This window comes from Eurosta solidaginis, chromosome 5 (genome assembly GCF_040869045.1).
Source record: "Eurosta solidaginis isolate ZX-2024a chromosome 5, ASM4086904v1, whole genome shotgun sequence".
Taxonomy (NCBI): Eukaryota; Metazoa; Arthropoda; class Insecta; order Diptera; family Tephritidae; genus Eurosta; species Eurosta solidaginis.
In genome coordinates, this window is record NC_090323.1 from 227,225,393 (window position 1) to 227,240,598 (window position 15,206).

General features: G+C 39.2%; 1 protein-coding gene across 4 annotated transcripts in view; it reads left to right on the plus strand.

Annotated features, from left to right (window-relative positions):
- The window catches only part of sls (sallimus), a 223,826-nt gene that overhangs the window by 78,348 nt on the left and 130,272 nt on the right, over nucleotides 1-15,206 (plus strand). For 3 of the 4 annotated variants that reach the window (XM_067788666.1, XM_067788669.1, XM_067788668.1), the window contains exon 16: nucleotides 5,730-12,848. The exons of the other annotated variant lie outside the window; for it this stretch is intronic. In XM_067788666.1, the coding sequence (XP_067644767.1) occupies nucleotides 5,730-12,848 (7,119 nt within the window). The remainder of the gene's footprint in view (nucleotides 1-5,729; nucleotides 12,849-15,206) is intronic. 4 annotated transcript variants of the gene reach the window in all.

Genomic DNA, 15,206 nt, shown 5'->3' on the forward strand with positions numbered 1-15,206 from the left:
CTTTTATTTTGATGTGCGTTGTGATTGGAAGTATTTTATATTAGTCAAGGCGCGATAACCTCCGAAGAGATTTTAGGCTGAGTTTCTCTTCCAATTTGCGTCGTGCTCCTTTTAATTTTTCCCACAAATTGGCGGGACGGGACCTACTTCTTTTATGCCGCCTCCGACCGGCATCTGCAAGGCATGATGAGTTTTCACTGAGAGCTTTTCAATGCAGAAATATACTGGGAGTGCTTGGAAAATATTCTTCTAATTGAAAAACCTTGTTTCTAAAATTGTGATGTTGCTTTGCCCAGGGCGTAAACCCAGGATCTTCGGTATGGTAGGAGCACCACGCAAGCACATCAAAATAAAAGTTGAAATTTTTGCAAGCTACATTTTTATACCGAAAATATCTTTCTACAAGGGTAATTCCACCTTCATAAAAAGTACATTAATACGCTCTAACTTAACACAGACTACTGATAAATTTATTAATTGAATTGATTGAAAATTCAAAATCTTGTATGCTTCGACCAAATAAAAAAGTAGAAATATCTTATAAATAAGAATGGAGTCTGTTGTCTCGAACTATTGATAATTGGCATAATTGATGGTTGAGGTAGAAGGTATCAAAGTGGGACCAAGGGTGGTAGTGAAACTGGGAATGAATGCCAAAATACTTTAGAAAAGATGTTTCCATTCGAAACCAAATACTCCGAGTATATTTCTGTAATGAATGGCTTCCCAGTCTTACAGATGCAGTTCGGAGTTTGCATAAAATTGGCAGGAAAAATTAAATAAGTAGCACGACCTAGCAAATTGGAAGAGAAGCTCGGGCTAAATTTCCTCGGAGGTACATATCAGCAGCAGATTTAAGTTTAGTGGGGCCCCTAGGCACCAATGATGTGGAGGCCGCCTTGTAAGGGATTTAAAAGAGAAATAAATAAAAAAGACTTGTAGGTAATTAGGTTTATTATATTATTTATTACCTGTAATCATAGGTAGCGTTTCCGTGCCTATTTTTCAGCGAAACATTTTATTATATCGTCAATATTAATAACACGTACAATGTCACGCTCCATGCTTATAATAGTTAAATGATTCAATCTTTTTTGAGTCATCGATACTCTCATAACAGTTAATTACAATTCTATTCTTCGCGTAAAAAAGAGCCGTAGGGTCTGCTATGACTTCAAAGGTTGTGAAGTTCATATTAAAAAAAAACATTTAAAATTTATCTTTTTCATTAAACATTATTTCATAAAATAGGTGAATTGATAGATTCAAATTAAATAAGATCTCATAATATTTAGAAGTATAAGAGAATTAATGAAATTAATTATTGAAATTGAATAATTAAGTTTTTGAAATATTTAATTATGTATGACATATTTAATTTGATTACGATTCATAGGTTGGAAAAAAGGGCCTTGATTTATGATTTTATACTGGCAGTGGCAGATTATTAGGGGGCTACATGATGTTGCTATAGGTTCGAGACCCACCGTATGCCGGGGGTCTCCTGTGACCTGCACTATCTAAATTATACTTTTTTAAATCACGAACAGGCGGCGGAGAAATACAATACAATTATAAAAAAATAGTTTCTTAAACCACGAAAGAGTGAGACAGAAATATCATGTTTTGTTTTTTTAAATTTTAAAATATTTCTCCATCTTTTATTTGTTGGTCGAGAAATTTAATTTTTCAAATACTTTACAGAACAAAAATGAAATATTCAAAGAAAAAAATTATTCAAATGTTCAATACTTAAAGTATTTGAAAAATAAAATTTTGTACGGAAAATCCTTAAGTCCAAGGTGTGGAAATGAAAATATCTGCGGGCCATTTTTTTCTCAACGGAATGTCATAGAGAGTTAAATTTTGCGTATGCGCTTTTCCTTGCGTGCAAAAATGTGCTCCAGAACAATTTTTTTGCACGGTTTTTGCAACAATTTTAAAAATAGAAATTTATTTCACAGAAATAAAAAATGTGCTCTTAAAGAGTTTTTAATTACAAGTAAATTGGTGTTTGAGTTGTCGGTAAAAGTCTAGTTGAGGGGTCGACTGCTAATACGATTCCGCCTTCGGATTATTAATACTGAGGTCAATACGCGTCGTTGGTAGCGTATTAGCAATCGACCCCTCATCTAGACTTTTACCGAATTGTCAAAATCGGTGGAGCCTATCGGCTGCTATTCAACTTTATAAGAATAAAGACAAAGAAAATTCAAATGGCGATAATTAAGGATACAGTATTTTTTGAATAAATCTAAGATGAGCATTTGTTTGTATTATCGATAGCTATCAAATAATAACTTTGTTGCTCAAAAATCACTTTCAGGAATTTTCACTCTGTGTCTTTAAACATAACATTTATTTACATTGTTATTATTAAGTATATTGTTTTATTAAAATTATATAAGTATGAAATGTACACACCCAGTGATAATAAAAGTACCAAATAAAAAATACAAAAAGTATTGGGGGACGCAGAGAGCTGAGCCGGGCCCCTGGGACAGTTCACGTTTACGGGCCCCCCTGAAAAATATACTCAATCCAGTAAAAAAAAAATAACATAACATACATACATTTCTCAATGTGTTTTATTTCATATAAAATAAGATTTACTGGGGCATATCATAAATTAAATGTTAGATTTCATTGTTTGATTTGCTTACATTAACTTTTTCTAAATATGTACATTTTAAGAGCTTGAATCAGCCAAGGAAAACCTTCCGTGCTTTTTGGTCTGCGAATATTGAAATTATCGACTCAAAACGAGCAAGGCTGGACTCCAACGCCAATGTTCCAAGGCTTGTCAAGCGATTTTGGCTCATAGTAGAACGTAAAAAATTTGTCACGCAAGATAATAGACTAAAAGAACGCTCCCCTTCAGCCACACTGACTGGAAGTGTGCAAAATATTCTTAATGCTTTGCAGATGTTCAGAAATAATACTTCCATCTTCAGCTCATGAAATTTGTTCAGAAGTTAAAATGGTGGCAGCGAATCACATGCCAAATTTGCTAAGTGGAGAGCTTTGAGATGAATGATTTCATCTATTAGATCCGTAGAAATATCGATACCATAAATCGTGCAGAATGCCGCTGCCTTTTCTCTGAGCTCTTCTTCCGTCAGATCCTGATACTTCCACAAAAAACTAAATTAATCGCAATGTCATTTACGGCTCCGGAACGTCTTGTCATGTTACCAATCAGGCAGTCCAAAAGAACGTAAAAAACTTGCTGTTTGAATTGAGTTTCGGAATCACACTCAGCTGATTCGCCAGGTACTTCATCGAACTGGCGCTTTCTTATCTTCCTTCTTTTCTCTGCGAAGGTATTCACAACTCCTATACTCCCTGCCAGAACCTTACATTCTTGAAGTATGATCGACCATTGATGCCTGAACTTCTTCAACTCATCAATCTGGCTACGTATGTATATTTTCTGTTTTCACGTCCAGTGTGGCATTTCTAGCTTGCAGTACCAGATTTCGATGGTTGATTTGAGCCAAATGAAGGCTAAGAGGATACACTCAAATTTCCCCATATATGCTTCAATACCTTTCGAATTCGTTACTATTTCTGAACTCAGATTCAATATTTGGGGAATGTGAGTTGTAAAAGGTTTCACACTATCCACACGAGCAGACCATCGTGTTTGTGACATGCTGTGCAAGGAGAAATTAGTTTTTTCCTTGAGAATTTCCCATCTCTGAAGGCTTGCGCTAAAGATATTATACAATTTCCGCATAATACCGAAAAAAGTTATGACTTCTGCACAACATTGAGCAGCTTGCACTGCACATAAATTTTAACTATGACAAGCACAAGGTACAAATATTGCCAGGGAGTTATCTCTCAGGATATGACTCTGCGCTCCTTTGTAATGACCGCTCATATTACTGCCATTATCATACCCTTGCCCACGGCAGTCATCCAGGGGAATATTATGCTTTTTTAGAGTGCTGCGAATCAGCTCAGCGATAGCTTCTCCTTGCGTTACAATCGACAAACTCTAAGACGCGTTCATGGATTTTCCATTTTCCGGAGTCCCTGTCTAATAAAAAATAACGCAATATAAAAATAGTCTGCTCAATATGCGGCGAATAAGGGGTTGCATCCATTATTACTGTATAATACTTGACGGACTTTCTCTCGCCTTCTCTCTTTCTAATTACTTGACTTGCACAGATTTCTATGAACTCATTTTGTATTCCATCAGACAAATAATGTGCTTGCAGACGATTCTTTTTCGTTTGAGATTCCCTCACCTTCTCCAAATATTCATTTAATAGGGGGTCATAATTGCTGATCAGTTCCAAAATACCAAGAAAGTTTCCATTTTTTGAATTTCCGATCAAAGAATTATCCCCTCTAAATGCCAATCCTTTTTCTCCAAGAAATAAAACAACACCAAGAATTCTGCGAAGTATCTCTCTCCAGCGAGCTGCTTCATTTTTAAGGGTTTCCGCTAAGAGAAAATCCACTGAACCTGCATTTCGAATTCTCATTTCATATTGGCGCCACTCTATATAAGCAACTTTTATGATTTTGAGTATTTTCATGCTCAGGAATTTTGTCGTGTAACCTCTTCCAACCTTTTTCTTTAGAATAACCTGAAGATTTTGTCAAAGCTGATCGGGTATTTTCGGAAATTTTGCTCAAAAGCCGGCATGGAAAACAAAAAACGCTCTTTTGTTGCACTCCAAAGGAGCCAAGCACGCTTTACTTTTTCTCCGTTTTTTTAGAGTAGTATGTAGTATGATTTGAAGGAAATGGCGACCACTTAAGTCGTTGGGAAGTCGAAATAAAATGTGATTTTAAGTTAGTTGAAGCATTTTTGACAGATAGCGCTTATAAAATTGTTTCAAAAACGTTAATCTAATTTAAAATAACATTTTATTTCGTCTATGACTATGCCCCATAGTATTTGATCGGATGCTTATGATTTTTGTAAAGTGATTTTCTATTTTAAAACAATTTTTGTAGCAACAAAATATGTATGTATCTATGAAATCCTAGTTAGAGTACTGTCAATACTGATTTGCCTTGCCGGGCCACCAAAAACCTTCCTGGCCAAGGAAGATTGCCCTGGCTGCCCCCCCCCCCCCCTCTCTCCGCGGCCATGAAAGTATTTAATTTATACATGAATACGGCTTTTATAAAAATAAAACAAAATTTATGAAACTTTTTGATACCATTTCCCCCCCCCCCCTCTCACCCGCCCCCCCTCACAACCAAGGTCACGATCCGACACTGATCGGAGTGGCAACTCCTTGGTAGAATAGCTAGAATGCTTCACGTTATCCGTATACAAACTTTCATCCAATTCCGTTAAGTCTTTTCGAGACAGTAGGAGATATACAAAGAAATAAATATAATATAGTTAGTAGTTACTGTTTCCATTCCCATTTCCTCATTTTTCTGATTATCGGGATGATTACGCTTAATCTGGTGGGCTCCAGCATACCGTGACCAAAGGCTACTAATCAATATTTAAGATCGAAAAAACAATATAGATACCCAACCAGATGGAGAAGGTAAAAACTAAATAAATACTAAACCATATTTGCTTTGCCATTTGTTGCTGCGCCGCATGTTTGCTGTAACCGCGCTTTTACGGACCGTAATACTCGTAACTGCTTAGACTATGTTTTTTATACCCAATACTTTGCAAAATAAATATATATACATAACTTATTTCAAATATATTTATAAAATTACACTTTAACTCTTTATAGAGCGACGCATTTCGGCTTTTCAATTACGTCCCATTGAGTCCGGCGACGAAGCTTCGTCATCAGGTAAGGAAGACAGCGGACCCGACTCTCCATTGCAACCACAATCGCCCGGCGCACCACAATATGGCCAATTTTTGGCTGTTAATGGGCATGCACAACATCAGGGACGTCCACGTACTAAAAAACCACGCAGTAAATCACTGCAACCACACTCGAATATCGTACCATGGCGTAAATCTTCACGTCCGAGACGAGGCCGTTCGTTAGAAAAACAGCCATTCTTACCCGGTTACAAACCCGAGCCTGTTAAATCATGGACCGAAGAAAGTATTAGTCTCAAACCTGCGCCTGCTGTTGAGAAAAAAGTAATTCCAAAACTGGAAGCAGCTAAGGTTCAACTCAAATCGATTAAGGATCAACGTAGTCAGGGCTTATTGAGTATAGGCACGACACTCGATCAAATTATAGCTGGTAAAACCGCAAAAGAAGCTATACCATGGGTAGTAATGCGTGAAAAATTGAAACATGTTGAAAGTGTGCAAAAACAATTGGAGAAATTCGATTTGGAAGAAGTGTACTTACGACCGATCGAACAACCGATAATTACAGATCAACAAACAACAAAGCAAGTGCTACAAGAACAAATCTCACGTACCAGAGAGATTCAACGTCTGCGTAGTATGGAGAGTATTGAGATTGTCGAAATGACAGAGCAAATTGAAAAATTAATATCAAAACATCAAAAGGAGGATACCATTCCTTGGAAGGAAATGCGTCAGCATTTGAAGAGCGTACAACGAGTGCATAATCAAATTGAGAAATTCAAAATTGAGGAAGTCGAATTACGACATCTGCAAACACAAACTACAACTGCACAAGAATTGAGTAGCACAGCACAGGATGCCATCTACACGACCGTTGATGAGAGTTCAAAGGGCTCCATACAAAACTTGCTACGCAAAGATGATCTGCAACAATCTGAAGATGTGGTCGATTTCCATAAACAGCAGTATATCACAAATGAAGATATAAGTATGCTAAGTGTAGCAGAACGCGAGAAACTCGAGTCACAACGCATTCTGGAGCAACAGCAAGCAGTAAACTGGCGCAAAGGAAGGAAGGTGCCAACTTTGCAACCACTTACCTCGACTGAGGATACTTCCGTACTAAAGAGAGGTATTTCAACTGAAGAGCAGTTCACACACAATTTGCAACACCAGAAATATACAACTGTTGAAGATACAAAAACGATGACCATTGAAGAGTATGAACACCTTCAGATGACGAAGCGAACTAAGGAAGATAAAACAGTTGATTGGCGTCAGTCTAGACAAGTACAAGACTTGGAACACGTTGAAGACACATCTAATTTGTCGTTGCAACAACGCCAAGCTACCGAGGAACAAAAAATCATACAAACCACACCAACAAAGTGGGATCGAGGTAGACCAAAGAAGCCAGTGTCTCAACAAGCGCAAACGCAACCACAACATGCTACTCAGTACTATGCAGCACAGCCCAAAGCATACGAGGAAGCGATAGATGTGCTGCCCGAGAAAGCAAAGCCAATGCAACCAACTGAGCAACCTACGCCAGTTATGTGGGCCCGTGGTAGAAAGATTGCGACTACTGAACAACCACAAATCAACGGTATTCAACAAACTACAGATATTGCGGAACAACAATTTATAGAGCAACAACGAATCATAGAAGAACAAGAACAATACATTGAAGAGACCACAAAGAGCACCGTACGCAAAGTCAAAACACTTATACCACAGCCAGCTGAAGAGAAGGTAGAACAAGTTCAGCTCAAGCCAACGCCAAAACCGCGTCCCAAGCTACCACAAAAGGCCGATGAAATACAACTTGACACTGTGAAACGTAAACAGCCTACACAAAGTGCGGACAAACAACCGCTGCGTGGTTTTGAAGAAGCAGTTGACACGTTAGAAGAAGAGAAAAACATACAACAACCTGAAGCAGCACAGGCTGTATTGTGGGAACGTGGAAGGAAAAAGCCAGCAAAGATAGATGAAAAGCCTGCTGAGCAACCTGCAAAAGCATACGAAGAAGCTGTTGATATATTACCTGAACAAGCAATACCACAGCTAACAGAACAGCCGCAGCCAGTGTTGTGGGAACGTGGTAGGAAACCATTGACGCAGCAAGAGCAAGTGCAGCAGGTGGAACAACAGCAAATTATCCAAGAAGAAACCATTGTCCCAGATGCTAAGAAGATTGTGCGTAAAGTAGCAGTACAAGAGCAAGAGCAAAAGATGGAGCAAGTGGTGCTTAAACCCATACCTAGGCAAAAGCCTAAGGAAACACCAAAGGCCGAAGAGGTACAACTCAAGCCTACAAAGCGACCGCAGCCAAAACACCTTGCCAAAGTAGATGAGCAACAACCTAAAGAAGCATACGAAGAGGCACTTGATGAGCTTCCGGAAGAAGAAAAGTCAGAGAAACCAGAACAACCAGTTTTATGGCAACGTGGTAAAAAGAAACCAGCTAAACCTGCGGAGCAACAGGCGAAAGAGCAACCAACACAGGCATATGAAGAAGTTACCGATGAATTAGTGGAACAACCAACCTCGCTACAAGCGGGACACCCACAGCCCGCTATGTGGGAGCGTGGTAAGCGCGTAAAACCACAGCCGCAAGAAATGGTTGAAGTTAAGCAAGTAGAGAAAGAACTCTTATGCGAAGAACTTCTTGTTACTGAAGAAACTAAAAAGAAGGTCGCACGTAAGATCATTCCTCAAGAGTTGGAGCAAAAGGTAGAACAAGTTGTTCTTAAACCTACACCTCGGCAGAAACCCAAAGAAGCACCCAAGCCCAAAGAGGAAATTCAACTAAAGCCATATAAGCGCCCTCTGCAAGAAGAAGTCGTCGAAGAGCAACCACAGCAGCCACCGAAAGCTTTCGAAGAAGCTGTTGATGAAATAACGGAGGAAGTTGCTCAGACAACTGAGCAACCGCAGCCAGTGGTTTGGGAACGAGGCAAGAAAAAGAAACCAGTTAAGGTGGCTGACGAAAAGGGGGAGGAGATAGCAGTGCCAGTACAAGAAGAAGTTGTAGATATATTGGAGGAAACGAAACCGGCACAACAAGAGGAGAAACCTGTTCCATGGGAACGTGGAAAGAAGAAATCGAAGGCTCTAAAGAAGGAAGGAATTGAATTTGAAGAAACACAGACTGAAGAAGTAGTGGAACAGGAGGTAGCTGATAAGAAAAAAGTCAAGAAACCAAAGAAGAAACCTAGTGTTACTGAAGAAGAAGAAATTGAAGAGGTAACACCAAAGGTTGCAGAGGAGAAAGTCGTAGAAACCGAGAGAGAAGAAATACAAGAACACGAAGTGGTTACCAAGAAAAAGGTCAAAAAACCAAAACAAAAGCCAGGTGCTACCGAGGTAGTGGAAACCGAAGAGGTAACGACAAAGGCTGTAGAAGAAGAAATTGTTGAAACAGTCAAAGAAAAGATTGAAGAACAAGAAGTTATTACAAAGAAAAAGGTTAAGAAGCTAAAGAAGAAGCCAAGTGTTAGCGAAGAAGAGGAATTTGAAGAGGTAACAGCTAAGGGTGAAAAGGTTGATATAGTAGAAACAGAGAAAGAAGAAACAAAAGAACAGGAAATAATTGAGAAGAAAAAGATTAAGAAACTAAAGAAGAAGCCAGATGTTACCTTGGAAGAGGAAAGCGAAGGGGTGACACCAATGGTTGAAGAGAAGGAAGTTGTAGAAGCAGAGAAAGAGGAAATACAAGAACGGGAGGTAGTTACAAGGAAAAAGGTCAGAAAACCGAAAAAGAAACCAAGTGTTACCGAAGAGGAGGAAATTGAAGAGGTAACACCGAAGGTTGAAGAACAGGAAATTGTAGAAATAGAGAAAGAAGAAACAAAAGAACAGGAAATAATTGAGAAGAAAAAGATTAAGAAACCAAGGAAGAAGCCAAGTGTTACCTTGGAAGAGGAAACCGAAGAGGTGACACCAATGGTTGAAGAAAAGGAAGTTGTAGAAGCAGAGAAAGAAGAAATACAAGAACAGGAGGTAGTTACAAAGAAAAAGGTCAGACAACCGAAAGAGAAACCACGTGTTACCGAAGAGGAAGAAGCTGAAAAGGTAATAACAAAGGTTGAGGAACAGGAAATTGTAGAAACAGAGAAAGAAGAAACAAAAGAACAGGAAATAATTGAGAAGAAAAAGATTAAGAAACCAAAGAAGAAGCCAGGTGTTACCTTGGAAGAGGAAACTGAAGAGGTGACACCAATGGTTGAAGAACAGAAAATTGTTGAAGAAGAGAAAGAAGAAATACAAGAACAAGAAATAATTGAGAAGGAAAATATTAAGAAACCAAAGAAGAAGCCAGGTGTTACCTTGGAAGAGGAAATTGAAGAGGTGACACCAATGGTTGAAGAACAGGAAATTGTTGAAGAAGAGAAAGAAGAAATACAAGATCAGGAAATACTTGAGAAGACAAAGATTAAGAAGCTAAAGAAGAAGCCAGGTGTTACCTTGGTAGAGGAAACTGAAGAGGTAACACCAATGGTTGAAGAACAGAAAATTGTTGAAGAAGAGAAAGAAGAAATACAAGAACAGGAAATAATTGAGAAAAGAAAGACCAAGAAACCCAAGAAAAAGCCGAGCGTTACCTTTGAGGAAGAAGCTGAAGAGGTAGCACCAATGGTTGAAGATGAGGAAGTTAAGGTTACACAAGAAGGAGAAGTGCCTGAAAAGAAGGAAATTAGGAAACCTAAGAAGAAATCAAAGGTGTACGAAGAGGAAGATAAAATTGAATATATTACGCCGAAGGTCACAGAAGACAAAATACAGAAAGTTGAGATTGAAGAAGAAGAATTAGTAGAAAATAAAAAGATCAAGGAACCTAAGAAGAAGATAGTTGTTATTGAGGAAGAGGAAGCACCTCAGGTTCCAGAGGCTGTTGAAGAGAGGGTTGAAGAAAAGAAGAGCAAAACTAAAAAGGCTAAGAAGCCACAGCAGGAAAATATTGAGGAAGAAACTCAACCCGAAGAAGTTGTGGAAGAAGAGACACAAGATGAAATTAAGCCAGACGAACTAGTCACGGAGGAGAAGACGCCAATCAAACGTAAGAAGGATATTCAACCCCAACAGCCTCAACAAGTTGAGCAAGTAACGCTGAAGCCTGTGCCACGTAAGCAGCTTCCTAAACCAGAACAGGAAAAACCCGAAGAAATAACACTCAAGCCAGTCAAGAAAGGAATTATTTCCGAGGAACTTCCCAAGCCAACTGAAACTGAAATCGAATCTCCTAAAGAACGAACCAAAGTTGTTGTAGACGTAATAGAGGAAGTGACTAAGACACGTGTTAAGAAGAAGAAGCCTAAAAAGAAGACCACGGAACAAGAAGAAGGGGAAGAAAGTGAACAACCTACCGAAGAAGTAGAAGAAGAGGAGATGGAAGATGTGGAATTACCAACTGAGGAGATCAGAAAACAACCAGTAGAAGAGGTGGATGAAAAGCCAGAGATTCTCCCACAATCCAAACCTAAGCTTCAACCCATTCCAATTGAGGAAAAGGTGGAAGAAGTGGCACTTAAACCTGTCAAAAAGATTAAGATGGAGTTACCACAGGAACATACGGTTGAGGAAGTCAAACTTAAACCCGTCAAGCGACCAGAACAAGTACCAGAAGAACAGAAACTAGAAAAAGTTAAACTACACCACGTTCATATACCGGAAGAAGAATTCCGTCGTGAAGAAAAGAAAACAGTGAGACGAGTTAAAAAGCCAAAGGAAGAAGAATTACCAGAAATACCAGATATAGAGCCAGTACAACTAGAAGAAGCTGAACAATTCGATTTTGTAAAGGAACCAATCGTTAAAGAACCGCAACCAGAAATACCATGGAAGCGTGGCGAAAAGAAGAAACCAGTTGAGGAACCCATTGAAGAGAAACAATGGCCTACTGGCAAAAGAAGGCCACGTCCCGAGGAACAACCAGAGGAAGTAACACTTAAGCCAATACCACCAAAGCCGAAAGAAGAACCAGAGAAGCCAATCAAACAAGTTCCAGCACCTAAATTGTTGCCTGAAGTGCGACCACAACCAGAAGAAAAGGAGCTCGAAATCTCACCAATCCCTTATGATGATACTAAACCAGAAAAGGAAAGAGCAAAGAAGGAAAAGAAGAAGAAACCGAAACTGCAAAAAGCAACCCCATCAGTCGATGAAGTAACTGAAGAAATTGCTGAGCCTTTCACTGAACCCATCACTGAAGAAGATCAAGTAGATGAGATACCAATTGATGAAGTAAAAGAAGTGGCAATTTCTGAAGAAGTACTGCCAGAAGAGAAAGTCGTGCCAACCGAAGAGTTGCCCACTACCAAACAAAAGGCGCATAAAAAACGTACGAAACGTCTAAAGGATGCATCATTCGAAGATCAACCACAATTGCTGGAAGCCGAAATTGTAGATCTTGAAACAGAACAAATTTCACAAGAAATTTCACAAGAAGTTTCACAAAAGACGATTACACTGAAAAAGCCTGAAGATAAACGACCACAATTTATTACAACGGAACAGCTGATTGAGCTCGATGTTGAAGATGTACGCAAGGGTATTGATATGAAAGTTGCATCGAATATTGTTAAGAAAGAAACACGACGTATTATATTGGATGATAGTCAACCGCTACCGGAACTTGAATTGATTACACAAAAACGTATACAGGAAGGTACCGATATATTGCCCGATGAAGAATTAATCGAGGATGAAACAATGCCACAAAAGGAAGAGGAAACTACATTGTCTGAAGTGCAGCGTCAGGAACGTAAATTGGTGCGTAAGAAGAAGAAGGAAATAAAACCACCACGTATTACAGAAAAACTACGTCCGGTCATGTGTACACCGCAGGGACCAACAGAACTTGAATGTAAAATTGAAGGCTCACCATTTCCAGAAATCAGTTGGTATTTCAACGATGTGCTTCTATTCGCATCGGAAAAGTATGAAATTACGGTGGTAGAAGATGTGGCCAAGCTAAAGATAGCTAAAGTTAGGCCTAGCGATGTGGGAATATATACGTGTGAGGCACGCAACGAAGCCGGAGTCGCAACGACGCGTACCAATGTATCATTCGGTGAGTACGCAAAGATGCAATTTGTGCAGCCTTTTATTTGTGCTTTTGAGCTTTTATGCCGAATGTTTTATAGTGTTCAATGCTTTCATGTAAAATCCTTAAAATAGTGGAGAAAAATACTTACAATAGCTTCGAGCTACATTTTTACAATGTTAAGACATTTACATGTACCAGAGCAACTTTTCTATGTTATCTGTCGAACATGCCTAAAAATGGATTCTACGTAGCAAACCTCCAACCAAAATCTATACTCAGCGGCACCAGGAAATTTAGATACATTAATCTTTTGTTATTTAAGGACTAATTCTCAAAAGCTTTTTAGTCTCTCATGTGACAGCCTTCAAAGCCAATCTGTTGTAGAAAGGGTTCTGACATGGCATTCAATTGCCTTGCAGCGAACCCATTAAAGATATTAGCTTTCCTGATTAAGCTTAAAAAAAATTCGAACGACCTTTCTAGTGGAAGTTTAGCTCTTTTGAGTTAGCTTCTCTGTACTGTATAAATGGTAAGATTATCTTAGGATATGTTGAGTAGTGCCCACCCCGGTAGGAAAAGCTTAGTTGGTCGTCGTGAAGCTCCCTTTTATTACCACATAAAATGACAATGGGGTCAGCTATAACAGCTTGGCTATCGGAGTAGATGTTAAAATATCTTGTACTAGCACTGAACGGCATTCTAACGCCTGTAGACGCTGCAGTAATATAACTTACGACCTGCACCGCACTCGTAGCACGCCACCGACTTTCCCATCTAGGAACCAGTTAAATGCACCTTTCGAGGGAATGTAGGTCTTGAAGCCCTCCCAGGGGAAGTTGTCAACACAAAATATTTCTTCGCCCTGTCTTGGTTAAATACTTAGTTTGTAATAAAGCAAAAGTGCGTCATATAATATAGCCCGTGTCCCGTACTACGACGTTTGATCAACGTGCGAGCCAAAGCCGCCTTACCCGCAATATCCCACAGATGTAAGATGAGTATTATATTCTAGGCTAAGGTAGGCTTAGCGCTGCTGATAACAACAGCCACTGTCCTTTTTATGTACACTGATATTTTGGTAATGCCCGCCATCCCAGCACCCAATAGAGGATTACCTTGATGACGACCTTGTTAACCTAAGTACGAGCTTCTCGAAAGGCCACAGCTCTTGCCGTTGTCACGTTATTGCAGGTCAATGCAACCTAATTGAGTTCCAAATACAGCTTCCTGTCCAATATATACCTGCCAAAAATACCATCCGCACTCTTCAAATCAAACTACTCACTTCCGTTTTCCTAGGGTTGACGGCACGTTCGATTATTTTGCTCACTAATTTACCGCACTCATACAGCCCTGTATAACATCACGCACAGTATTTCACCATGATTGCTAGGTCATCTGCATTGAGAACCATAAGCTTTTGTCTTCGAAGTTCAGCAGAAGTTCGTCTATTAGCACAAGCCAAAAAATATAAAACAGGGCACCCTCTTTTGATGTGTCCCTGCACACTCTTCTTTCGATTATGATTATATCTCACTACACTGCTGAAATATTGTTGCAGAGAAGGCATAATGAATTCAACCCCTCAACGAACCATGGCTCATTCGATAGCCATAGGTAAGATATTGTTATACGCCTCTTTGATGCTTACAGCAGATTCATTATATTCTAGGGAGTGCTGTACTTTCTGGTTCTTATACCCAACCAAATTGTGTAAGCTAAGTCTTTACTCTTTTAATTATTGTCTTACTAAGTCAGTGGAAGTCCTTCCATCTTTAAAATTTTCATGTGTATATTAATGTAACTCGTTGGGAGTATAACGGCTATTTTTATAGCATCGAACTCAGCTTGAAAGACACTGCTTAAATCAGGAAAATCGATATGATCACCATATTGGCCGATACAACGGCAAGGCCTTGATTCTTATACCAAACAGTTTTGCATTATTCCACAACCGTAGGCGTCATCTAAACGACAGGACAGCATGAACTTAAATTCTTTAAAGTTGTCTGATCGTCTAGTGTTATGAAATGTCAAGCTTCGACGGATGTTCTTTCGGTAACCTATGCAAATAAAACATCACCCGTCTGTTCTTTCTCTGTTCCCCGACGAATCCCATTTGCTTTATCTTCAAGAGCCTAGTTTAGTACTGAATTATTAATGCTTTAGTTGGGGAAATATTCCCTTGGAGATGTTGAATCAAAGGCAATACGGGAGTGTATAGAACTTTCCTCTGAAGGACTTAGACAAAGATGGTATCAGTTACATCCAGAATTATACAAAGTGCAATGCAGTGTTCAGATAAAAAAAATAGTTGGGACCTGGTGTCATTAAAACGAACGACTAGGCGCCTAAGCCTATAGCGGGTTAGGAGGCTTAGAT